The sequence below is a fragment of the Aquarana catesbeiana genome, linkage group LG03 (assembly GCF_042186555.1).
Source record: "Aquarana catesbeiana isolate 2022-GZ linkage group LG03, ASM4218655v1, whole genome shotgun sequence".
In the NCBI taxonomy this organism is placed as follows: Eukaryota; Metazoa; Chordata; class Amphibia; order Anura; family Ranidae; genus Aquarana; species Aquarana catesbeiana.
Genome location: NC_133326.1, coordinates 701,273,295 through 701,301,002, shown reverse-complemented (window position 1 = coordinate 701,301,002; position 27,708 = coordinate 701,273,295). Strand labels below are relative to the sequence as shown.

At 44.6% G+C, this 27,708-nt stretch overlaps 1 protein-coding gene across 1 annotated transcript; it reads left to right on the top strand.

The window, feature by feature from the left end:
• The first annotated feature begins 823 nt into the window (after positions 1 to 823).
• Positions 824 to 16,783, top strand: LOC141134338 (proteinase-activated receptor 1-like). Its single transcript, XM_073623911.1, has 4 exons — positions 824 to 1,170; positions 1,266 to 1,439; positions 3,582 to 3,721; positions 15,389 to 16,783. The coding sequence occupies exons 1-4, from the start codon at positions 824 to 826 to the stop codon at positions 16,423 to 16,425; spliced, it is 1,698 nt and encodes a 565-aa protein (XP_073480012.1). The 3' UTR covers positions 16,426 to 16,783.
• Positions 16,784 to 27,708: the final 10,925 nt, after the last annotated feature.

Sequence of the window (27,708 nt, the reverse complement as noted above, 5' to 3'; positions counted from 1 at the left end):
ACGGCAGTATTTTCAATATGAAGCCAAGATCAAGAACACGGGGACATGACCTCAAACTAACTGGAGGAAAGTTCAAAACTATTATTAGAAAGTATTATTTTACTGAAAGGGTAGTTGATGCATGGAATAAACTTCCAGCAGAGGTAGTGAGTCAGTCAACAGTAAATGGTTTCAAACATGCATGGGACAACCCTAGATCTATACTAAAAAAATGGGCAGGCTCAATGGACCACTTGGACTTATCACTTTTTTACACTAAACTTGCAGTGCAAGGGGCTTTCAAACAAGTGTTCAGATAGGAATATACTGCCTCCCAGCTGCTTGTCAACATCCTCCACCACAGTAAACTCTAAAGCACATAGAAAGCATAATGCCCTGTACACACGACTGGTTTTTCCCGTCGGAATAAACTCCAAAGGTTTTTCCGACGAAGTTCTGATGGAATTCCGCTCATGCTGTCTTGCATACACACGGTCACACCAAATTCCGACCGTCGAGAAAGCGGTGACGTACAACACGTACAACGGGACTAGAAAATGGAAGTTCGCCGTGTCCAAGATGTCGGCGTGAGCAGACGTGCTTCCCGGAGCTCTGTTAGAGATTTATCCGAATACCTTCTCCTACCTGGACTAACTGGCCCTAAGCTGGGTGATTTGACCCTCTATGCCGTCCCGATCCTCCGCCGGACCGAAGAGCGGCCATTCCAGTGCCTGACGATCCCGTAGTGCACAGAGCGGGAACCCCACGTGGCCATTCCAATATGGCTACTCAGACGGCACATGAGTAGACTGCCTCTCCATCCCTCCCTGGCATCCCTGAGGTGATGGCGGCAATATCAGCATGCCAGGCTGCCCTGTCTGGGAAAATAGAGGCTGTCCAGATGGATGTCGGATTGATCAGGCAGGACTTAGATAAGAAACGTGCCCGGTTGGGGGCTGCTGAACAGAAGGTAGGTCGGGTGGAAGACGTTACGGAGGAGCACTCGGTGGCGATTCGGACCCTGCAAAATAAAGTTAAGGTCCTTGAATATCACGCCGATGATGCCGAAAATCGCAGCAGGCGAAACAATCTGCGGATAGTGGGGTTTGCGGAGGGAGCAGAGGGACAGAATCCAGCTACTTTTGTGGAGGATCTCCTGCGATCCCTGCTTCCCGGAGCCCAGTTGTCCCCGTAATTCACTGTTGAGACAGCGCACAGAGTCCCGCCGCAGCGGGGACCGGCTGGTTCCTCCCCCGCACATTGATCCTGCGACTATTAAACTTCAGGGACCGGGATGAGCTTCTGCAGGCTGCACGGGTGATGAAGGAGATCTCCTATCAAAATTCAAGAATGTTCCTGTTCCCTGACTATACGGTGGAGACCCAGAAACAGAGAAGATCCTTCAAAGCGGTCAAGGCGGCCATGAGGGCGAAAGGAATTAATACAGCATCCTTTTCCAGGCAAAGCTGAGAGTGGTTGATGGGGAGAGTGCGATTTTTTTACCAATCCCAGGGAGGCTACCGCATGGTTGGAGTCGCTGCCTTCCCTGAAATGAGTGGATCCTGATCTTTTAATGTCTCTTTGCTGGCGACACCTAATTGCCCTGTGTCTTTAGTTCTGGGGAGCTGAAGTTGTGCTGTTTTCTATGCACTGTTTTCCATGAGGACCCCAGACCTTTTGGTATCGCCTCCCCGATGCATGAGGGAGCCCCGGGTTACCAGGGTCTACAGGTTTACCTGCTGCAAACGCTCTGACACACCGCAGTGGTTGGTAACTGTTCCCATAAGTGACTGGAAGACAAGCCCTACTATGACTACTATCCTGCACAGTTCCAGGTTTCTACATATCTACCCTTTTAAGTTTTGTGCCCCTGGCTAGTCCAGGTGATTTGAACTAATGTGTTACTATATGACTGGTTATTAACTAGTTCCCTAGCATCTCCAATGGGAAGCTAGGTGTCCTTGTTAGCTTGGTTTGTGGTCCCCCCTCTGTGCAATTGATGTAGAGGGGTGGCTGGCTCTCCCTTGTTGACTAAGGCACACCTCCCTGAGTAGGTTACTCTAAGAAATGGGGGTTTGGGGAACTATGCATGATCCAAGTTTGGGGGTCTGCGGGGTGGGGGGAGGGGTGGGCAGCCGTTGCTGGCCCTTGTTGATTTTGTTTTGGTTTTTTCTTTTGTTTTTCACGGTTCTTTTTTCTGTAATACTGTTCAATGTACTCAGATATGGTAAAAGACAATGCATCATGGGAATTTCAGGTATTTACGTTGCTGTTAGCAGTGGTGATTGGTCTTCCGCTCGGGTAGATACCTTGCTCCCAGGGAGGGGGTATCGGTGTGTTGGTTCCTAGGACACCTACCCTACTTATATATATTATGGCTAGTTTTTCAGTACTCTCCTGGAATGTCCGGGGATTAAATTCAGCAGTTAAACGTTCCCTGGTATTTAATTATTTAAAAAAGTATGCTTCCCAAATTTGCATATTACAGGAGACTCACCTTGTGGGCTCATGGGTTCTTGGACTCAGGAGAGCATGGGTGAGTTCACACTACCACGCTACATATTCTAGTTATTCCCGGGGGAGTGATATTGGTTCACAGATCTCTCCCCTTTCAGCCCCATAATATTAAAACTGACCCAGGCGGAAGATGTATTATTATGCACGCTACAATTGCTAATATCGAGTGTGTGATTGTGGGACTTTATCTCCCACCTCCTGCGGATACTCCCCTCTTGTATGATATTATGAGATTAGTCATACAATATGGAACGTCTCATGTCATAATATTGGGGGATTTTAATTTGGCTCCGTGTCCGGCCCTAGACAGACTCCACCAGTCAACCCGAAGGACACCTGATCTCATGCAGTGGGCTGATACATTTGAACTAATTGATGACTGGCGGCATTATAATCCATCTGAGAGAAGATATACTTGCCATTCATCCACTTATCGAACCCTCTCCCGCATTGACCTGGGGTTTGTTACTCGGGCGGTGCTGCAGCGGGTGTCGAAGGTGCAGATCATCCCTAGAGGCATCTCCGATCATGCCCCTCTCATGATTACTGCACTGTTGGGGCCCACTGCTGTGGAGACTGTCGGGGCACTGGATAGTGGACCCTAGGGTTCAGGAAGATATGCCGGAGGCATTGTGTCATTTTTGGATTGAAAACACCGACCTTACAGAGCCCTTGATGGTTTGGGACGCCTTTAAGGGATGGCTGAGGGGGGAATATATTTCCCGCATTGCTAACAGCCGGAAGCAGTTTGTACGGTCACTGGGGGAGTTGGAGGATGTGCTTGGGGATAAGGAGGCTCGATATGCTGATGCTCCTACTCCCCTCAACTATGGGGCCTGGCAGCATGCGCTTAGGGCGGTTGAACTATATAGGATAGAAATGACTAAGAAATCTATGCTCAGTACGGCCCAACGAGTTTTCGAATATGGAGATAAAAATGGCAAATTGTTGTCATGGTTGTCTCGGGGGCAGTTTGCCAGTACACATATTGGGTGTGTCCGGGAAAAGGGAGGTGTACCCCTTACGAACTCGGATGAAATCCTTGCTAGATTTGTGCACTATTATAGTTCCCTCTATTCCACTAGGGTGGATTATGAACTATCAGACCTCCGGGCGTACTTGGATGGGGTGGACTTTGCTACCCTGCCCCAGGGTGCCTGTGAGAATCTAGAAAAAGATATTACCCTTGAGGAGGTCCAGTTAGCTATGGCCCAGATGCAACCTGGTAAAACCTCCGGTACAGATGGCATACCGATCAAATTCTATTCGACTTATCAAGAGCTTCTGGCTCCTAGGCTTACCATGTTGTTTGCTCAGTTCACCAAGATAGGGTAATTGCCAGATTCCATGTCCGAGGCTGTAATTGTGTTGGTGCCCAAGCCGAGTAGGGACCCTGAGGACTGTGCATCATATCAGCCCATTTCTTTAATTAATGTTGACGCAAAACTGTAGGCCAAGATTTTCGCCAATCGTCTGGCACAGGTCCTGGATGAGCTCATTCATGTAGATCAGACGGTGTTCATGCCCAGCAAGGGCACTGATATCAATTTGAGAAGGCTTCACCTCAACCTGTCTATTCCCCATGATAATGCTGGTACCAGAGTCATTGTCTCTCTAGATGCAGAGAAGGCATTTGACTCGGTTGAGTGGGGCTACCTTTTGGAGGTGCTGGGTAGATATGGGTTTGGCCCATAATTTTTGCTCTGGCTGCAGTTACTCTATCAAAAGCCCTCAGCTTGTATACGGACCAATGGTGCGATTTCAGAGCGGTTTCCGCTGCAGCGTTGTTCGCACCAAGGCTGCCCCCTCTCACCCTCCCTTTTTGCTTTGGTGCTGGAACCCCTGGCCATCCTGCTAAGGGCATCTCGGGGGGTGGAGGGTCTGCAGATTGGCCCCTTGGAGGAGAAGGTGTCATTATACGCTGATGATGCCCTGTTGTACTTACACGATGCAGACTCCTCTCTGCCGGCTGCTCTGAAGCTCTTTGATGAGTTTGGCCGCTTCTCGGGGGTTCGAATAAATTGAGCTAAGTCTGTATTTTTTCCACTAGACCCCGGGTCGTGGGCCAATGCGGCCATCACCCAACTACAGTGGGTTACTAGTTTTAAATGCCTGGGAATACAGGTGGGCAGAGATACGTCGGATTTTTATGAACTCAATTTGCGACCCGTGTTACTACAGTTGAAAGCTAGATGTGCCTCTTGGGGGAATCTTCCACTTAATTTGTTAGGGCGTATCCACTTAATCAAGATGGTCTTTCTCCCCAAGTTTAACTATATATTTAGAAATTCTCCAGTGTGGATTCCCAGCATATTCTTTAAAGAACTTAATAGCTGTATTGGGACCTTTATTTGGGGAGGCTCCATCCCCCGATTGTCACGATTCACCCTATGTCTTCCTGTGAGGTGCGGGGGATTGGCGTTGCCCAATTTTAAGGTATACTATTGGGTGGCCATGCTGGTTTCGGTCCGCTGGTGGTTTGTCCGCTCCAGGGCCAATGCTGCTGTGTGCCTCGAGGCAGCTCTTTTGGGATCCCTCGGTGACCTTGGGAACCTAGTGTATAGGGGTCCTGGGGCTTACACTGATCTCCCGCTTCAGACTAGGATGACGCTCAGGGTGTGGGTGGCTGCCAGGAAGAGGTTTCATAAGCCAAACCAGTGGTCACCCTTTCAACCTCTATGGGGTAATCCTAGTCTTCCACACTTCCGTACAATCCCAGACCCTCAGGTCTGAGCGAGATATGGGGTGAAGTCACTTCGAGATATCATGCCAGCAGGTACGCTAATGACCTACAAAGACCTATCCACCAAATTTAATTTGCTGGGCTGGATGTATTTTCATTATCAGCAGTTGAGACACGCAACAAGAGCACAGTTCCCAAGTTATTATCCTTTCCATGGATCCCATAGAGGAGCTTTTGGCCCAAGAATTGCTTTCCAAGCCTCTCTCCTCCCTATATTTGTCGCTCCTCAGTCTGGACTCTCCCGGGCTGGAGAGGCTGTGGGAGGCTTGGAGGACTGACATCCCCACACTAGAGGGAAGATTGGAATGACTGTTTTGAGGACCGCTTTGGGTTGGTTATCTCCTCTAGGGATAAGGTGATACAGGCCAAGTTTCTTCATAGGGTGTACTACACCCCACAGCGGCTGCACAGACTATACCCCCTGAGGGACCCCCTGTGTGGTAGATGTAGACAGGAGGTCGGGACATATTATCATATGTTCTGGAGCTGCCCTGGAGTGGCCCAATTTTGGGCTGTGGTGTTTGAAGCTATTAATGAGCGCCTCGGTATGTCATTGATCCAGTCTCCGGAGCTAGCACTGCTTGGCATACAGGATGACAACCAAATGCCACGATATACTAAACTCCTGATTGCATTCTTATTGTATTATGCAAAAAAAACTATTCTTCTTAGATGGAACTCTACTTCCCCCACTCTGACTCTTTGGGAAGACACTACTAATAAGGCTCTTCCACTGTATAAAATGACTTATCTGAATAGAAAGTGTTCCAAAAAGTTTGAAGATATATGGTTACCCTGGACGGCTTGAAGGCTTTAGATGTATTACTAAAACAACACGGAGGGGTTCTTCCCTTCCTTTTGCCTGGGCTGCCCTCCGCTTTCCCTTCCCCCCTCCCCCCCCCCCTCCCTCTTTATCCCCCTTATTGTGTCTGGAGTGTTTTGTCGAAATACCGCTCTGATTCCTTGAAACTGAAGATTGTTGCTTAAGATCTGAAATCCTACCGCAATTGTGATTATATTTAATGTCTAGGTTTCTGTAACCGCTTCTAACATTTTATGTATTGTAACAACTACCATTTGCTTTTTCTGTTTTATACCATGTTTGTTCTTTTTATAAATAAACTGAGATTTTAACTGTGAAGAAAACGGAAGTTCAATAGCCAGTAGCCAATAGCTTCCGTCTCGTACTTGCTTCAGAGCATGCATCGTTTTGGGTACGTCGGAACAGCATACAGACGAGCGGTTTTCCCGATAGGAATTGGTTCCGTCTTAAAAATTTAGAACATGTTCTCTTTCTAGGTTAGTCAGAATTTTCAACGTAAAAAGTCCGATGGGGCATACACACGATTGGAATATACGATGAAAAGCTCCCGTCGGACTTTTTCTGTTGGACATTCCGCTCGTGTGTACACGGCATTAGGGTCACCATACACGTTACAACCTGACCATGTAATCTTTGTACAATCAACTTTAGATTTAACTAAATATGAATATAATATATATATATATATATATATATATATATATATATATATATATATATAAATATGAATATGAATATGAAAATATTTAATATGAAGATTTAACTTATCTATCACTTGTATCCAATCAATTTGTATCTAACCTGGCAGGCTCTTGTACTAAAGGAGATCTAAAGGAGATTATACAATCAGATTAAGCTTTAAGCTGATGGTAAAGCTTTGTGAATTGAGTCTTATGCCTGTGTTACTTTTTAATAAACTGTAATTAATATGTAGCAGCCATATATTTTGTGCTTTGTTTTTCTATTTTTCTCTAGGTTCAGAAATAAGAAATAATATAAGAAACAATCACTTCACATCCTTAGGCCTGAATTTTAAGTGGTTAAAACAAGCTCATTGCTGCAGCTATGAGGTGTGATTTTTTTTTTCCACGGAACGAGTGTCATGGGAAGCTTCTGAATTTTTTCTGACTTGCCCTGAGGATTTGTTATACGCATGTACACAAGATCTACACAGATGGGACTGGACTAGATTATGTTGTAATTTATTTTTATTTTTATTTGAAGATGAAAGTTTACCATTAACCGCTTTCCCCCCCGGAAGGATTTACCCCCTTTCCAACCAGAGCATTTTTTGCGATTCTGTACTGCGTCGCTTTAGCTGACAATTGCGCGGTCATGCAATGCTGTACCCAAACAAAATTGACGTCCTTTTTTCCCTCAAATAGAGCTTTCTTTTGGTGGAATTTGATCACCTTTGTGGTTTTTATTTTTTTGCGCTATAAACAAAAAAGCAGCGACAATTTTGAAAAAAAAGCAATATTTTTTTACTTTTTGCTATAATAAATATCCCTCAAAAAAATATGAAAAAACAAATTTCTTCCACTGTTTAGGCTGATATGTATTCTTCTACATATTTTTGGTAAAAAAAATCCCAATAAGTGTATATTGATTGGTTTGCGCAAAAGTTATAGCGTCTACAAAATAGGGGATAGATTTATGGCATTTTTATTTTTTTATTTTTTTTTTACTAGTAATAGCAGCGAGCTGCGATTTTTAGCAGGACTGCGACATTATGAACGACACATCGGACACTTTTGACACTATTTTGGGACCGTTGTCATTTATAAAGCGATCAGAGCTACAAATAGCCACTGATTACTGTATAAATGATACTGGCAGGGAAGGGGTTAAACACTAGGGGGCGATCAAGGAGTTAAGTGTGTCCTATGGAGTGATTCTAACTGTAGGGGGGATGGGCTCACTACAACCTGACAGAGATCACTGCTCCCAATGACAGGGAGCAGTATATCCCTGTCATTTTGCTAGGCAGAACAGGGAAATAGGCATCTCCCCGTTCTGTCTCTCCTCACCACAATCACGGGCCGCCGGTGAACATCAGGTTCGCAAGACCAGCGGGCGCACTCTCCGCAAATTTGAAGGTACGTACAGGTACGCCCATTTGCCTGCCTGTGCCATTCTGCCGACGTATATGTGTGTGCGGCGGTCGGCAAGTGGTTAACAAAATATGGTTGGATGTGCCCCGGAAAACGCCTCCATCCCCATACAATATACAAAGAAACATCAATTGCCCGTGGGACTTTAGATGTGGCGCAACACACTCAATAATAAAATTAATAAAGTAAAGATTTATTGGTAAATACAATTTCCAACAGATCAACAGTGACGTAATTGCGATATTGTCTAGCAGATAGGTCAATATATACATATTCATTCTGTAGCCAGGTGCAGTGTTTCAAAGATCAATCCATAATAGGTGTGAACTTGCATCTATGTAACCCAACGTGTTTCATGACATAGCGTCACTTCCTCAGGGGTTGATGCACACACAATTGTCTATAAAGTAGAAATAGTTTAGAAAGATATGACAAATAATATAATGTAATCTGTTACTGTAAAGATTTGATGTCAACCAAAAGGGGACCCATACTTACAAATTTGCAAGACATCACATGCTCATGACCTAATGGTAGTCGCCTGGAAATGTCTGACCCGGGAACTGTGGATGTGGGATTCAAAGGGCCCAGCAGTGCAAACAAGACAAGATGGAACGGTGGGCATGGACAGCATGGTACAGATGTGCCACTTTACAGGCAGACTAAGGGGACCCCCAGGCACTATATTTAAAGGAATTGTTTATTTTTATTGTTTCACGTTAACTAGTTGCCGACCAGCCACCGCCGTTTTACGGTAACAGGTTGGCTCTCCTGCGTGAATCGCCGTAGCTATGTGGCGGCTTGTGCAGGTACAGTTGCATGCGGTGCACGCTGTGGGAGCGTGCCCGCAGGTCGGGGGGACTAGATGTCTGCTGGCGATCCACGATTGCCTAGTACAGAGGCAGAATGGGGATCTGCCTTTGTAAACAAGGCGGATCCCCGTTCTGACAGGGGATATGTCAGAGATCTACTGTTCCCAGTGATCGGGAACAGTGATCTCTGTCATGTCCTTGGCAGCCGATCCACGATTGCCTAGTACAGAGGCAGAATGGGGATCTGCCTTTGTAAACAAGGCGGATCCCCGTTCTGACAGGGGATATGTCAGAGATCTACTGTTCCCAGTGATCGGGAACAGTGATCTCTGTCATGTCCTTGGCAGCCCATCCCCCCTACAGTTAGAACACACCCAGAGAACATAGTTTACCCCTTGATCACCCTTAGTGTTAACCCCTTCCCTGCCAGTGTCATTTTTACATTGATCAGTACATTTCTATTGCACTGATCAATGTAATAAAGTCACTGGTCCCTAAAAAGTGACATTTGGGGTCAGATTTGTCCGCCGCCATGTTGCAGTCCTGCGTAAAATCGCAGATCACCGCCATTACCAGTAAAAACAATTAAAAAAAATAAAACTCCCTAAATCTATCCCATAGTTTGTAGACCATTCAATATACGCCTATTGCGTTTTTTTTTTACCAAAAATATGTAGAAGAATATACATTGGCCTAAACTGATGAATACATATTTTTTTTATAAATATTTTTTTTAAATGTATTATAGCAGAATGTTTTTTTTTTTCAAAATTGCCAGTCTTTTTTTGTTTATAGCGCAAAAAATAAAAACTGCAGAGGTGATCAAATACCACCAAAAGAAAGCTCTGTTTGTGGGGAAAAAAAAGGACATCAGTTTTGTTTGGGTACAACGTCGCACGACCACGCAATTGTCAGTTAAAGAGACGCAGTGCCGTATCGCAAAAAATGACCTGGTCAGGAAGGGGGCAAATTCTTCCGGCCCTTAAGTGGTTAAGCATCATTAAAATCACTGCTTTGAAAACCTTTAAATCTTTTTTAAAACTTTTTTCCATACAGAGTTCCCTTTTACATCAGATTCCATAATTTCCCTTTACATCACAGTCCACAAAGTTTTCCCTTCCATCACAGCCCACAGGGTTCCTCCTTAAAAGTGTATCCCAATGAAGAGGAGAGCTCTGTGGATCCTGATGTAAATGGAAATCTGGTGTAAAGGGAAATGTGGCAGACCATGATGTAAAGGGGAATGCTGTAGACTCTGATGTAAGGGGGGCTCTGGTGACCATGGTCTCCTTTACATCAGAGTTCCCCTTTACATAAGAGTTCCTCTTTACATCAGGGTCCTCAGAGTTCTCCCCTTACACTGGGAGGAAATCCTTCAGACTTTGATGTAAAGGGGAGGCTCTGGTGACCACAGTGACCCACCCCATATGCAGGACAGGCTCAGGCAGACCTCGGCTTTGATCTTTGATCCTCTTCTCTTCTCCTCCCCACTCTCCCACTCCCCCTCTTCATATCACCTGCCCGTTCAGTGTCTCATTCACAAATAACATTTGTCCCATAGTTGTGGATTTGGGTGACATTTTGTTGAAGACCAACTCCACTCTGTGTATATGGGCAAACGTAAACAAAATGGCGCCGGCAGTGGAGACATTAGCTTGGCAGGGGGGCGGGCTTCAGCTGATGGAGAGCTGAGGGGGACTTGTCCCGTCCAGGCCAGCCAGAGTGCGGCTGCAGGATTAGTGTGTGCTGACCTATCATCCTCCTCCATGAAACGTCACCACGCAGCTGTCCCATCCCCAAGTCTGTCAAAACCAGAGCACTATTTGACCATCCTGGGGCCCCCCCACAGTGGTGGAATGGCAGGGCCCAGTCACAGGGGCGACTGCTGCGACCCTGGTAGTTCCGCCACTGGTGAAATGAGAGGGAAAAAAAACAAAAAAAAAGGTATAACAGAGAGAAATTCAGAAAGGAAAAGACAAAAACAAGATAAATAAAGAGTTACAGAGCCCTAGTCCAGCATAGTCGGGACCTAGCAGTAGCCCAACTAAATATAAAATTCAAAATCTAAAGAAGTGCCGAATCATGAAGATGCCAAACTTCCTAGATAGTATTAGGTTTTGGCCTTGGCAGGAAGGAGGTGAAAGAACCCAGTACTGAAGATGTTAAAGTTATCGTCTAGAAAATTAAAGGGAAAGACCCAATGTAATAGAAAAAAATCTAGCTAAGGTGTAGGCAATTGAAGATCTAGCTATCAATCAGCTGTCAGATACAGTGCTTTGAAAAAGTATTCATACCCCTTGAAATTTTCCACATTTTGTCATGTTACAACCAAAATTGTAAATGTATTTTATGTGATAGACCAACACAAACATAACACATTATAGTGAAGTGGAAAGAAAATGATAAATGGTTTTCAATTTTTTTTTACAAATAAATACCTGAAAAGTGTGGCATGCATTTTTATTCAGCCCCCTTTACCCTGATAGCCCTAAAATAAGATAACTAAAATCTAGTGGAACCAATTGCCTTCAGAAGTCACCTGATTAGTAAATAAAGTTTAATCTCAGTATAAATACTGTTCTGTGAAGCCCTCAGAGGATTGTTAGAGAATCTTAGAGAAAAGACAGCATCATGAAGGCCAAGGAACACACCACACAGGTCAGGGATAAAGTTGTGGAGAAGTTTAAACCAGGGTTAGGTTATAAAAAAAAATATCCCAAGCTGAACATCTCCCGGAGCACTGTTTAATCCATCATCTGAAAATGGAAACAGTATTGCACAAACCTACTAAGACATGGCCGTCCACCTAAACTGACAGGCTGGGCAAGGAGAGCATTAATCATAGAAGCAGCCAAGAGGCCCATGGTAACTCTGGGGGAGCTGCAGAGATCCACAGCTCAGGTGGGAGAATCTGTCCACAGGACAACTATTAGTCATTTACTCCACAAATCTGGTCTTTATGGAAGAGTGGCAAGAAGAAAGACATTGGTGAAAGAAAGTCATAATAAGTCCCGTTTGCAGTTTGTGAGAAGCCATGTGGGGGACACAGCAAACATGTTAAAGAAGGTGCTCTGGTCAGACAATACCAAAATTGAACTTTTTAGCCTAAAAGCAAAACTCTATGTGTGGTGGAAAACTAACACTGCACAACACTCTGAACACACCATCCCCACCGTGAAACATGGTGGTGGCGGCATCATGTTGAGGGGATGCTTTTCTTTGGCAGGGACAGGGAAGCTGGTCAGACTTGGTGGTAAGATGCATGGAGCCAAATACAGGGCAATCTTAGAAGAAAACCTGTTAGAGACTGCAAAAGACTTGAGACTGGGGCGGAGGTTCACCTTCCAACAGGACAACAACTCTAAACATACAGCCAGAGCTACAATGGAATGGTTTAGATCAAAAGCATATTCATGTGTTAGAATGGCCCAGTCAAAGTCCAGACCTAAATGCAATTGAGAATCTGTGGCAAGACTGGAAAATTGCTGTTCACAGACGCTCTCCATCCAATCTGACAGAGCTTGAGCTATTTTGCAGAATGGCAGAATGGGCAAAATTTATGCTCTCTAGATGTGCAAAGCTGGTAGAGACATCCCCAAAAAGACTTGCAGCTGTAATTGCAGCAAAAGGTGGTTATACAAAGTATTGACTCAGGGGGGCGCCATACAAATGCACGCCGCACTTTGCACATATTTGTTTTTTTTTGTTTTTTTTTAAACATTTATCATTTCCTTCCACTTCACAATTATGTGCCCTTTTGTGTTGGTCCATCACATAAAATCCCAATAAAATACATTTACCTTTTTGGTTTTAACATGACAAAATCTGGAAAATGTCAAGGGGTATGAATACTTTTTCAAGGCACTGTATTGGTCAACAAAAGAATTTTATGGTGTTCATATCAGTGCACACAGGCAAGGCACATAGAAAAATGTACACCATTACTGCAATCCAAACAATTCATGCATAATTTGTGAAACTATGCCTTTCCAAAGTAAAATTTAAGGTTTTGTGCAGAAATATTACACTGTTTTGTTGTTTTTTCTTTTTTTCAAAAAAAGGCCCTTGAGAAGGACACGTTAAAAAATTGCAGTCAGCAACAATTAGGAAATATGCCCTTTAAAAACCAAACGTTCAGACTGTAATGGCAGTAAATAGTGCATGTGGAGAGGCTGTAAAGTACCAGCAGGATAAACATCAACAGTCAGCAACATTAAGATGTAAAAATCCTTCTGTTCCCCCACTCCCAAATTCCTTAAACCTTAGTACACACAATCAGAAAATCGAATGAAAAATACCTCTTTTGAAGCGATCGTACGAAAATCTAATCATTAGTACACAGCTTCGAGAGCCAATCACGACACTTCGTCCGATATTATCCGAAGGGACAAACACAAAAAACGTTCTCCTACGATACCAGATCGTACGATTTTCATTTAATCAGTACAATATTCATCCGAAAAAAGTTGGAAGAGCAAGACCACGCATGCTCGGAAACGAAAGAATACATTATAATACAATAACACATTACATCACTTCCGAAGTTGTATTCTGTCGCAGAATTTTCGCAAATTTGGTAACCTCTTCCTTTTCGATATGAGACTAGCATGCAAAAAAAATGGACGATCATCTGTCCGATATTCTAATTGTGTGTACGAGGCTTAAGATATATAGCATTTTGCTACCCAAAGGGCATTCAGTAGGGGTCTACATTTACAGTAAGACACAGGCCCTACACCGCGCATTAATTTGGGCCGAACATTTGCCTGTTAAGCCGTTCGTCAAACACCCAAATTTTCAGGGTGTTCACCGGGTGTTTTTCCCCCTGATAAACACCCTGTGGTGCTGCACATTACATTCTGCGCCACGATTGGGCAAAGCTTTGCCCAATCAGGGCGCAGTGTAAGCTGGTTGTTAAGGAGCTGGCCGCCACGTCCTTAACAACGGATGAGTCATCGGCTATCAATGGGTATCCCCGCTGACAGCTGAATTAAAAAAAAGTGCTGGAAAAAAACAGCGTGCCCCCCCCCCAAAAAAATCCATACCAGGCCACATGCCCTCAACATGGGGGGTGGGTGCTTGGCTCTGCCCTCCCATCCTAAAGCACCATGTCCCCATGTTGATGGGAACAAGGGCCTTTTCCTGACAACCCTGGGCTGTGATTGTCTGGGTCTGCTGGAGGGGGCTTATCAGAATTTGGAAGCCCCCTTTACCAAGGGGGCCCCCAGATCCCGCCCCCCCATGTGAATGGGTATCGGGTACATTATACCCCTACCCATTCACCATGCGCTTTGACAGTTCTTATATAGGCAAGGGACAGGGTCACCTGGCTACGTCACCAGGTGGCACTGCCCCCTTCGGACATTACATGACGTCACGTGATGTCAAAAGGGGGTGTTGCCACCGGGTGGCCCCGCCCCTTGCCCATATAAGAACTGTCAAACCACAGAGCGAGCATACGGCGGGAGGCCTCCCAAGAGGCGAGAACGTTTTTAATTTTTTATTGTTTGGGTCTGGAGGGTGACGTGATTGACAATGGATGTACATCGAGAGACACTATTTTTTTATTTTTTAATAAAGGACTTGTCAAAAACTGTTTCTTATGGTTATTACATTTGTACACATTTTTGGTGAATGGGTAGGGGTACGATGTACTCGATACCCATTCACATGGGGGGGTGGGATTTGGGGGCCCCCTTGTGACTCATCGGTTGTTAAGGAGGCAGCAGCCAGCTTCACAGCCCCGCTCCTTAATAACCAGCTTACACTGCGCCCTGATTGGGCAAAGCTTTGCCCAATCAAGGCGCAGAATGCACTGTGCAATGCCCACACAAATTTGAGTGTTTGGCGAAAAGCCGAACAGACAAATGTTCGGCCCAAACTCATGCTCGAGCCGAACCGTTTGCCCATCCCTACTAATCTGTACCTATGCACTTTATCAGCAACCACTCTCTATGCTTTCCCTCACATAGTCAATATGATGCTAGTAATATTGCCTTTTTATAGTAAGGTTCGTGCACATAAAAAAAAATGCCCCATCATTGGGCATTCTAAGCCTTTGGACCTACTGTACGTTCAGAATCCAGAAAGTGTATTATTGGTACTTGGTTGCTATGATGGCAAATGGCTACATTCGAACTGTGAATGGGTTGGTAGAACCCCAGCCTTGACCCAAAGCTCAACCCTATGTATGAGGATTCCTTTGGTTACCCCTGCCAATGGGCATTAAACATTTGTCATTCTTGTGTTCTAGGTGGTTGAAGACCACCTGTTTCCAATTCTTATTTTTCACAACTCCAAAACTTTCATGCAATATACAGTATCTTTTGTTGCATATTAGAGTGCCAGGATTTTTTTTTTGTGTGTTATTCCTTATGGGTTTTTTTTCTTCTCTTTCCAGGTGTGAACCATGTATGGACCATAAATGTCCATAATGCATCTGTGGAATATAACATTTCTTCAAAAGACTTTATAATCTCCCCTAGTAGTTGGTGGCTGACCAGATTCGTACCATCATTTTATACTGTTGTGGTCCTTTTGGCTCTTCCTCTCAATATCGTGGCAATCTTTATTTTTGTCGTTAAGATGAAGGTGAAGAAGCCATCAATTGTATACATGTTGAACCTTGCTGCTACAGATATCATCTTTGTTTGTATCTTGCCTTTTCGCATTGTTTACCGATTCTCTGGAAACAACTGGATCATTGGAGAAGGAATGTGTCGCTTTGTCATGGCAGTATTATTCTGCAACATGTACTGCTCCATCCTGCTCATGACAAGTATCAGCATTGACCGATTTATTGCAGTAGTGTTCCCGGTGCGGTCTCTTGCCTGGCGTACAGTGAACCGAGCCTGGCTGGTGTGTGGTATTATCTGGATCATCTCATTGGTCAGCATTGTGCCTCTTCTCATTGCCAGGCAAACCTATATGCTAAGTGCACTAAATATTACAACTTGTTATGATGTGCTGGACTCAAAAGATTTAAAAGGCCTTTTTTTTTACTATTTTATTCCTTATCTCATAGTTTTCTTTGTCATACCTTTAATTGTTACAACTTTATGTTACATTGGAACCATATGCAGTCTCTGTCTACCACATGTTGAATGCAGACATCGGAGATCTCGAGCCATCTACTTGACAGCGGTTGTCCTTTTTGTATTTGCCCTTTGCTTTGGCCCAACCAATATCCTCTTTTTAACTTCCTACCTGCTGATTTTTAGGTACAATGATGACTCTCTGAATTTCGCTTACATTCTGTCCGCCAGTATGAGTAGCATGAGCTGTTGTCTTAATCCTATTATCTACTATTATGCATCTTCCCAAAGTCAAACATATATCCACAACTTATTATGTTGTAAGAGAGCAAACAGAAATAGAAGGAATAAGGTAGCCCCAGCGTTAAACTTGAAAACATGTCCATTACAACAAGTTCAATAAGGCAAATGTTCCATAATATCCAGCCAGCCAGAGTTTCTGACCATAGTCACAAAGTAAAGGTATATATTGGTACAAAGTGCACCAACAAACTTGCTTGTCAAGCTGCTAAAAGACCAAAGTGTCTCTGTTTCCTTTATAAGGCACAGACACCCTTTTTTAAAATGACAACTACAAAGAACCTTGAGCCTGTGCAACCAATGACCGTGGTCTACATCCAGAAAGTCTGCTTCAGCCTTGGTTCACCAACCTGTTTCCTCCATTCAAGAGCATGCTTAGCCCTCTTTTGGAGTAGGCAACACCAAGCAGACATGGTACAGAAATGAGATATCATGTACCTATGCACTTAGCAAGAAACAAATATATGGCAGTTGATTAATTTCTATGGCTAACAAGGACACTTTATTTTCAAACATAAAGGGGTATGCTTAAGTCATCAATTATAAAAGTGCCTTATTTAAGAACTGTTTATTAGAAGTGAAAATTTCATTTGAAATTGTAAAATGGACAGAAGAGAAGGTCCTTATTTCACAATATGCCTCCTCTATCTTAAAAGCCAGCTCTACCTCTACCTTCTCAACAAAGGAAGTGCACAGGCAGGAAATGGAACCTGCTTTCCAAAACTATGACAAGCCAATCTGTCTACCTGATACCTGTATGGTGACGTAGGATTGGGATCTGCAGCAACTGCAATAAAGAGAAAAGGAAATTAAAGTCCTATTGGAAGTGTGTTCCTCACTGTCAGGAAAGGTTCCATCCGCTGATCTCTCTGTCAGGCATTTGGCGTGCAGTACACCAGCGGGTTTCTCCTGACAGTTCCAGACAGAGAGGGGAGCTCTCACCTGCTGGTGGTATTATTTGATCTTTGGGCCGCAGTACTGGCGCATCACCTGAGCCTGATTGCAGGAGATATGTATAAATACCCAGCAAGCACACACACACCTTGCCTTGGTATATTCCTTGTGCCCTGACCTGATTCTGTGAGCTTTGAATTCTGATCCCGTCTCTGAACCTGATCCCTGTACCTGAACCCTGAGCCTTGTACCTGTACCCGTCCCTCCCATGATCCATCCATCCTCTTCTTGTCCTGTTTGTTCCCTATCCCCAGCTGCTGACCTTCCGTTGACGACCCTGGCCTGGCTCCGTTTATTATTCCGGTATTCCCCTTTATATGTATATATTTATCTGTTACTATTATTATTGGTGGGTTTCTGTTTGTGGTTGGTTGGTTGCACATTGTATTATATTGGAGGTGGTTGTGTTTATTCACTTATCTTAATAAATCATTATATTTCACTTATACACCTTTGGGTTTCCTCTGTTGCAGTCCACACAGTTCTGGTCTTATCTGATATGTGACAGTATACCAAAGCCATCCCTGACCAGAAGTGGCTGCACAGATGAACCATCTCGGTTCTGTTTACGTTTGTGAGATAAATTCTGATGTAATTGTTTACTATGCTCTGTTGGCGTCAGTGAGTGGTGAATATCTCTGCCAGATACCGAAGGAGTGGAGCAGTGATCAGCTGCTAGAGATCATTTGTTTGGCTCACTCCTTGGTTGATCATGGCTGTATGCTGTTTAGAGATGCACAGCTTTTAGTTACAAATATGTACAGAGCTGGCCCTGCCCTGTATTCCAAAGGGCCATGATGATTTTTCTCCCCCTTTCAGTATGAATCCGGCTGTTTCTCTGGTATGGCTTTTGGAAGATGATCCCACGTACTTTTTTGAACACTACTCAGCCTGTTCCCAACAGGTGATAACAGAGTGCATTGACTCTGTACAGGCCCTTGTCACACAGGCAGAATGTAAACTGCAGTTTGTGCAACCACTACTCTTAGCATGGTCTGATATGCTGCAATCAGCCCCAGCCAACCCACAACAAACCACCTCTGCCATCAGACACCTGCCTACCCAAATGCCTTTTTCCCCTTTACCCATGGCAACCTCAGTCGCAGCTCAGTATACCCTGCTTCTCACCAAATACCAATACCCAGTTTCTACTCCCTGCACCTATCCTGCCTTTAACCCACCTGCCTCTTCTTGGCTGCCAATCCCACAAGAACATCCCCAGCTACTGTTACCTCTTCCCTGCCATATTCCAACCCTCCTCTCCAGTCTGCTTCACCCCTTACTTATAGTCCTGCAGTTACCTACAGGACTTTAGTAGCTAAACCAAACAAGAGATGGAAGTCCTTTTCAACCCATTTGATCCTGCCAGTAACCCAGCCTGCCTCCATACCAGCCAACCTGCTACAGCCTGAAGTCCCGGTGCCTGCGTCCCAGCCTTAAGTCCAGGTGCCTGTGTCCCAGCCTGAAGTCCCGGTGCCTGTGTCCTGGCCTGAAGTCCCGGTGCCAGTGTTCTGGCCTGAAGTCCCGGTGCCAGTGTTCCGGCCTGAAGTCCCGGTGCCAGTGTTCCAGCCTGAAGTCCCGGTGCCAGTGTTTCGGCCTGAGGTTCCAGTGCCAGCGTTCCGGCCTGAGGTTCCATGCCAGTGGCACCGGCCTGAGGTTCCGGTAACAGTGTTCCGGCCTGAGGTTCTGGTGCCAGTTTCCCGTTCTGAGGTTCCGGTGCCAGTTTCCTGGTCTGAGGTTCCGGTGCCAGTTTCACGGTCTGAGGAGCCTGTTGCCCTGCCAGACGACCCAGAGCCTGCTGCCCTGCCAGACGACCCGGAGACTTCTGCCCTGCCAGATTATCCAGAGCCTGCTGCCCTGCCAGATGACCCGGAGCCTGCTACCCAACCTGATGTGCCCCTGTCTGCTGCCCAGCCTGATGTGCCTCTGTCTGCTGCCCAGCCTGATGTGCCTCTGTCTGCTGCCCAGCTTGATGTGCCTCTGTCTGCTGCCCAGCTTGATGTGCCCATGCCTGTTGCCCAGCTTGATGTGCCCGTGCCTGTTGCCCAGCTTGATGTGCCTGTTGCCCAGCTTGCTGTGCCTGCTGCCCAGCTCGATGTGCCTGCTGCCCAGCTTGATGTGCCCGCTGCCCAGCTTGAGGTGCCTGTGCCTGCTGTCCAGCTTGAGGTTCCTGTGCTTGCTACCCAGTTTGACCTGCCTACTGCCCAGATTGATGTGTCGGTGCCCGCTGCCAAGCTTGTTATGTCCATGCCTGCTGCCCAGGTTGAGGTGCCCGATGCCCAGCCTGATGTGTCTGTGCCCACTGCTCAGATCGATGTGCCCGCTGCTCGGCTTGATGTACCACTGCTCGCTGCCCAGCTTGATGTGTCACTGCCCGCTGCCCAGCCTGAGGTGCCTCTGCCCATTGCCTGGTTTAAAGCAATGGACCTTCCATATGCCCAGCTTGATGTGACTCAGCCCGCCCGGTTTTATACTTAGGACTTCCTTCATACCCACCTGTCAGGAAAGGTTCCATCCGCTGATGTCTCTGTCGGGCATTTGGCGTGCAGTACTGATGTCCACCAGCTGGTGTCTCCTGACAGTTCCAGACAGTCAGGGGAGCTCTCTCCTGCTGGTGGTATTATTTGATCTTTGGGCCGCAGTACTGGCACTCACCAGCCGATGGTTCCTGGCAGTGTGGAGCTGACATCATCTCCTGCGATCAGGCATCACCTGAGCCTGATTTCAGGAGATATCTATAAATACCCGGCAAGTACACACACACTTTGCCTTGGTATCTTCCTTGTGCCCTGACCTGATCCTGTGAGCTCTGAATCCTGATCCCGTCTCTGAACCTGATCCCTGTACCTGAACCCTGAGCCTTGTACCTGTACCCGTCCCTCCTGTGATTCATCCATCCTCTCCTTGTCCTGTTTGTTCCCTATCCCCAGCTGCTGACCTTCCGTTGACGACCCTGGCCTGGCTCTGTTTATGATTCTGGCATTCCCCTTTATATGTATATATTTATCTGTTACTATTATTATTGGTGGGTTTCTGTTTGTGGTTGGTTGGTTGCACATTGTATTATATTGGAGGTGGTTGTGTTTATTCACTTATCTTAATAAATCATTATATTTCACTTATACACCTTTGGGTTTCCTCTGTTGTAGTCCACACAGTTCTGGTCTTATCTGATACATGACACTCTCTATAGTGCCCTGACTAAATCCTTGATGGACCTGACTAAGAAGAAGCTGCCAAAGCAAGTCTTCTGGACACCCAACTGTTAACAGTCATGCATAGCCCTTAGGAATGTCCTGGTCAACTCTCCAGTGCTGCAGGCCTCAAACATATACTATAGGTTTGTAGTCTAGACTAACAATGTGGCCTATAGTCTGGCCACATTGCTGAGCCAGGTGAACCCAGCTGGAGAGGAGCTGTACCTTAGCTGGATGCTGCTGCCTGGAGAAGACACCACTATATGCCACCATGGAGAAGGAATGCTTGACAATTGTATAGGACCTACAAAAGCTGCAGCACCACCTCTATGGTCCCACTTTCATGGTAATCAGTGACCACAACCCCCATTAGCAAGTTACACAGTTGCAAGGGACAATTGAAAATTGTTGCCTTGGAGCCCATACAGATTTACCATTCAACACAAGAAAGGGAGCAAGCATGGGAATGCTGATGGTCTGTCTTGCCAGGCAAAAGCTTGTTGTGAGTGTGGTATGAAATCTTAATAATACATATGGGGAATTCAAATTAAGATCTCAGTGTTTTGTTTTTTTTCAGTGCCTCCAACCTTACGGTAAAGTTGTGAATCTTGTTCAGATAATCAGTACATACCACAATAATTTCCTGAGTTTGTCAATCTATGGGGAATTCTTACCAAAGTATAAATATCTCCCAATACAATTAATAAGTAAATAATTAGTTTTTTATTAATTTACAAGTATAGTTACACAATTTCATACAGAACCGGGATTTCTGGTGATTAATATTTCACACACATTATCAAAAACATCAACACGGCAATAAAACTATATTTCTTAATACATTACAGATAACTCAGGGGACCCCAAATGGTTCTGCTAGAAAAATATTTGCGGTAATTGCGCCTTACGTTCAAGAACACAATATCCCTTGTCGCTCGGGGAAATGGACCTCTGAATTTCTCCGGCCAGAAGGAATACAAAGTATGTCTCGCGGAGTCAACAGATAGATATTGTCAATTTGAAAGAAATATTAATCTAACAGAGCTACTAAATTGAATGGGGCGATAAATACTTTCCCTGGGATCACAGTAATTTAAATTGTTGTAATACAGGTCTATATCTGAATTCCCCCAAACACGGCTACAATACACACAACCTAGACAATCAATATGGGAAAATGATTAATTATAAAACTACCCTACACACTGTACATGATAAGGTTATCACATAAACTGTAAAATACAATCCCTACAATTTTGAGAGGAAAAGATTAATTAGTATTAATATGATCTGTATCTTACCACAGTTTAAAAGGGGAAGATATCCGACAAATTATAAGTACTTCGAGTAGTTCCAGCAACAAAGTCCAGCAAGATGGGGAGTGGTCAATTATCAGCAAGCTTCTTGATCGTCTAGGGGGTGTATCCGGCGTGTGGGTCTGTGATCCTCTCTCTATGGCCCACACATACTTTATACCATCTGGGACAATAAGCTCATAAAATTATCATAAGCTCAGCCCAGAAGGTTTGGCTTATTCTCCATTGGTTGGAGAACTCTAATGATTTACCTGGTGAGCTCATGTAATATCATCTTCAGCCACTAGGTGTGTCTGAGGGCAGAAAAATGTGTTCTTAACTATTTGTTAAAAGAAAATATGTTTTCTTTCATAATGGGCATTCCGACAGACCTAGCCGGGACAGAGGCTTTTGGTGGGGACTGACTGCTAGCCTCCTGCCTATCGATCATGGGCCCTGGCATTTGGGGGAACGGTGCTCTTTGTGAGCTGTATGCCTGGGGACCCTTGAGGTGGTGTTACTTTGGATTCAGGTTCATATCCCCCCAAGGCACACAGACTCTGGGAACCCTGTATATGCCATATTAGAAATAGTGACTGATTCATACTGTTGGGACACATACTGTTAGATGCTAATGTCATCAACTCCAGTCACCTGTTGGTCTGTTGTCCTCTATAATGTAAATGAGTCTAGACTGGCTTGCCACAGCTTCTAAGAGTCTTTCACCCATTGTTGTTTGTGCTAATTAACCCTGCAATTGTATGAAGGAGTTCTGCGTTGAGATGTATGATAATGTGTAGTGTAGTTACGGAGTCACATCGGCTGCTTTAGGGGATTAGTTAATTAGCTCATGTTAAATAGGTTTCTGGTTACAGGTGTATTGTTAGAGTAATATGAGCAGGAGGGGGGACCTCCTCTTCTTCTGTATTTAAGACTTGTATTTTGGTTCTAATAAAGAGTCCATGTTCAGCAACTAAACAAGTATCGTCTTGTTTTGTGCTTGTGAGCGGTTGGAACATCTGATATCTATATTCAGACTGGGAGGAAGCGGTGTATGACGAAAGCACTTAAGCGGAGTGTGGGATGTTTCGTTACAGGCATTTACCTATATATTGGGGCTGAAGAATATATATCTATATTATTCAGGGACTCCGGCAACCTGCACAATATACAATGCACTCAGTATAATTCTAATTAATCAATATCACACAAAATGATTGTCTATATGGATAAATGCATAACTCCTGCCTATCCTGTGAAGACCTATTTATCTTGGGACAACACATGCTATATGGGTATTTTTATGCAGATGTGGTCACGATTTCTATGTCTTTATGACAATGATGATGGGTATCTTAACATAATTCTTAATTTGTTCTATATCAAAATATCATATTTCCACCTTATAGCAGAGTATTCATTGGGTCAGTGGATACTAAAATCATAGTTGTATCTATAGGCTGGAATCTAATATAGAATTTGCATTATTTATAATAACATATATTTAAAATACCACATGTATACAGAATTTAAATGTTTTCCTAAAGCATTTAAAATGAACCTTGGACAGGCTCAATGAAGATTTAGATAAGGGTTTAGCTGTACAAACAATTCCTCCTTTTAGGCATTTTTAGACACATATTTATTATCGACTGTTCATATACTTGAGACTGTTGTTGTTTTGATGTATCATTAACCTCGCATCTCAGTCATTGTCTGAAGCAAAGCTGAGTCAACATTAGTTTCTTTTTAGGGCGGTGATCTCACCCTTTGAAACAATGGGGTTATTTACCCTAGCTTTTCCTTTATTCAAATGCTTTGTTATTTGTATCTTAAAACACAAATTTGACCATTGTCAGCCGGTTTTGTGTAAGGTGGCACCATTGTTCAGGTTACTCTGTTTCAAGATAAGTTTTGTCTCTTGACTTCAGCTCTCCACTGGATGGGATAATTTAATCCGCCTTCCCTGTTGGGGGGGGGGGGGGGCGCTCTCCTGGAGTGACAACTCCTCAGCTGAAGGCCCCATGAAAAATATAATATTTTGGTGTATCTTGGCCATGAAAAGCTATGATGCAAACTCACTGGAAGACCTATTAAATCTCAGACATCTGTCATCTAGAAGAGGGGGGTGTGACATTAAAATATAGAATGTGATTATTTCATAGATATTGTCCTTTCAATCATTGGTATTAAAGATATTTATGTTAACAGAATAGATAGATGTCCACAATTTAAAATATGAATATAGAGTTTTTTAGCCTGGAGATTGAAGGAACAAACACCCAGCTACTAACAACCCCCTGGTCCTACAGGCTTGTGTGCAGAAAAGGGTGGACAACTTTAGACTTGTTGGCTAAACAAATCCAGCAGAGAAGAAAAAAATGTGTACACACGGGGCTCCACGTTGTCGGAAAAACTTTTCTCCCTTTCTTGGATCAGAGGGATTATGTTTCTTGTAGGTAGCGGGGACACAGGGAGTGTGCAGGCACAATGGAGCCATGTTCGCTCGTAATGTGAACGGAGAGTATATAGAAATAGATTGCCTATCCGTGCAGCAAATCCCATGATTAAGTCCTTGTGACGAAACATGTCGGGGCGTGGCTGTACGGCAATTATCTACGTGTGATGCAATACGTAGTAACACCGCACCAGGATGTGGGGGATCAGCTCCGAGGAGCAGGTGAGGCTGTAAACCAACTGCTATACACCTTGGGTCCGCCGCGACCGTCTTACACCGGGTTATACTGCTTGGAGTGTTTTCGCTGTGGAATTTTCTCTGCTTGATGTGATTTTTTATTATGTATGTGCAATGGTGGAAGAGTTTGCTGTGGTTTTAATAAATTTTCAGTACGGTATTACACTATTGGAGCACTTTTTTTGTTTACATGTGGAGATCATTTACATATGTCGATATCCTGTATGCTGACGGTGTGTGTCCGGAGGTTATTACTCACCCCTTTTGTGTGGGTCAAAATTATATGTCCTGTCATAGCAGAACCATCCAGGGTCTTACAAAAAAGGTTATATGAACTGATCGTGGCAGCCATGAGGTGTGTGGACTTGTTTCAATATGGCTGATGCACTGACGAGCCATAAGACCGACCCAGCCATCAGAATCATCTGGTTCAAATAACCAATGGCCACTTCGGAAGGGCCCTTCCTACTAGAGTTGATTGGACTAAGGTTAGAGTTGATCCTGCATTTATACCTCAATAAATTGAGCAGCATGAAAAATTAACATTGGAATTCATTTTGGGAAGCATTCATAACACTGTGAAGGAATGTAATGTAGATAATAATAATAATCTGAAAATGTCTATTTTCTTATGTGTATACATGTTTTTCTCCTTACTCAATTATATAAGTATACAGATTTGCTCTGTTTCTTTATCTTCTCAAAATGATACACCCTGCATCCCACACATCAGAAGAATGCGGAACTGGAGACAGAACCAGCAACAACCAAACCTCGACATGAAGTCTCTCTTTCTTCTATTTTAACCAATGAGATGTACCTATTAGACTAACATACCAATTACGTATTTTTGTGTATAAAGCATTAGCACCACCCTTGAATAAATTAGAGGTGTAACAAGTAATCGAGCTGAGGGTGTCTCAGAGTGTTTACTTTTATATGCATGCATATCCACACTTTTCAATTAGAAACAGCAGCAGATAACCTTGAGCTCGATTGAAGCTCTTAACCTTAACAGTTAGGGATGAGCTTCGTGTTCGAGTCGAACCCATGTTCGACTCGAACATCGGCTGTTCGATCGTTCGCCGAATTGCGAACGTTATGGGCCGTTCGCGCTAAATTCGTGTGGCGCGTCACGGCCCATAATTCACTGCGGCATCGCAGTGCATTGCTGGCTGATGATTGGCCAAGCATGCACTATGACCCGCATGCTTGGCCAATCACAGCGCCGTCAGTAGAGAGAGCTGTAATTGGCCAAAGCCAGGGTGGCTTTGGCCAATTATGGCTCAGGGGATTTAGTACACACCCCACACTATATAAGGCCGCCTGCACGGCGGCCCTGTGTAGTGTGTGTTCCGGTGTGCTGAGAGATAGAGAGAGAGAGAGAGAGTGTCATTTGATTTGAGTTAGATAGATTAGGCAGAACAGTCAGTCAGTTAGCTGCACTTACAGTGTATTGTGTATATATATGCATCCCAGGTGTTGCATATATATATATACACTGTATTCAGTTTAGCTAGATCCGTTCCTGTTATCTTCTATCTAGACTATTTACATTTAATGCAGTGCGTCCTGCTCACAGTGTTCAGCTAGATCCGTTCCTGCTATTTACATTTAGTGCAGTGCGTCCTGCTCACAGTGTTCAGCTAGATCCGTTCCTGTTATCTTCTAGACTATTTACATTTAGTGCAGTGCGTCCTGCTCACAGTGTTCAGCTAGATCCGTTCCTGCAATTTACATTTAGTGCAGTGCGTCCTGCTCACAGTGTTCAGCTAGATCCGTTCCTGCTATTTACATTTAGTGCAGTGCGTCCTGCTCACAGTGTTCAGCTAGATCCGTTCCTGCTATTTACATTTAGTGCAGTGCATCCTGCTCACAGTGTTCAGCTAGATCCGTTCCTGTTATCTTCTAGACTATTTACATTTAGTGCAGTGCGTCCTGCTCACAGTGTTCAGCTAGATCCGTTCCTGCAATTTACATTTAGTGCAGTGCGTCCTGCTCACAGTGTTCAGCTAGATCCGTTCCTGCTATTTACATTTAGTGCAGTGCGTCCTGCTCACAGTGTTCAGCTAGATCCGTTCCTGCTATTTACATTTAGTGCAGTGCGTCCTGCTCACAGTGTTCAGCTAGATCCGTTCCTGCTATTTACATTTAGTGCAGTGCGTCCTGCTCACAGTGTTCAGCTAGATCCGTTCCTGCTATTTACATTTAGTGCAGTGCGTCCTGCGCACAGTGTTCAGCTAGAGCCGTTCCTGCTATTTACATTTAGTGCAGTGCGTCCTGCTCACAGTGTTCAGCTAGATCCGTTCCTGTTATCTTCTAGACTATTTACATTTAGTGCAGTGCGTCCTGCTCACAGTGTTCAGCTAGATCCGTTCCTGCTATTTACATTTAGTGCAGTGCGTCCTGCTCACAGTGTTCAGCTAGATCCGTTCCTGTTATCTTCTAGACTATTTACATTTAGTGCAGTGCGTCCTGCTCACAGTGTTCAGCTAGATCCGTTCCTGTTATCTTCTAGACTATTTACATTTAGTGCAGTGCGTCCTGCTCACAGTGTTCAGCTAGATCCGTTCCTGCTATTTACATTTAGTGCAGTGCGTCCTGCTCACAGTGTTCAGCTAGATCCGTTCCTGTTAAATTCCTACTGACCGGCAGGCTTGTCTGGTTACAGTATATAAAGCTACCTGAAGAAAATTACAGGTGTTCTATTTGATCCTATTAGTACCACGGTCAGGCAGCTAGACTATTTACATTTAGTACAGTGCGTCCTGCTCACAGTGTTCAGCTAGATCCGTTCCTGTTATCTTCCTACTGACAGGCAGGCTTGTCTGGTTACAGTATATAAAGCTACTTGAAGAAAATTACAGGTGTTCTATCCCAGCTTAGTGCAGCTACAGGCCATTAGTATGTCTGGAAGGCCAAGAAGGAGAGGCAGACAGTCACAAGCCAATAAGAGAGGGCAAGCAGGCTCTGTGTCTAGTGCTGGTCGTGGAGACGGTGCATCCTCATCAGCACGTGGCCATGGGACACGCTTGGCCTTTTTTTCGGCAGCTGGCCATGTTGAGCCGCAACATGCGGAAGACTTGGTCGAGTGGATGACCAAGCCGTCCTCATCCTCCTCATCCTCTCTCACCCATGCCCAGGGTGCTTTGTCTGGCAAAGCAGCGGCCTCTTCCCTCAGCTCAATGTCATCAGTGACTCCTTCCCTAGCTCCACCATGTCCTCATGAGGATTCCCTCGAACTG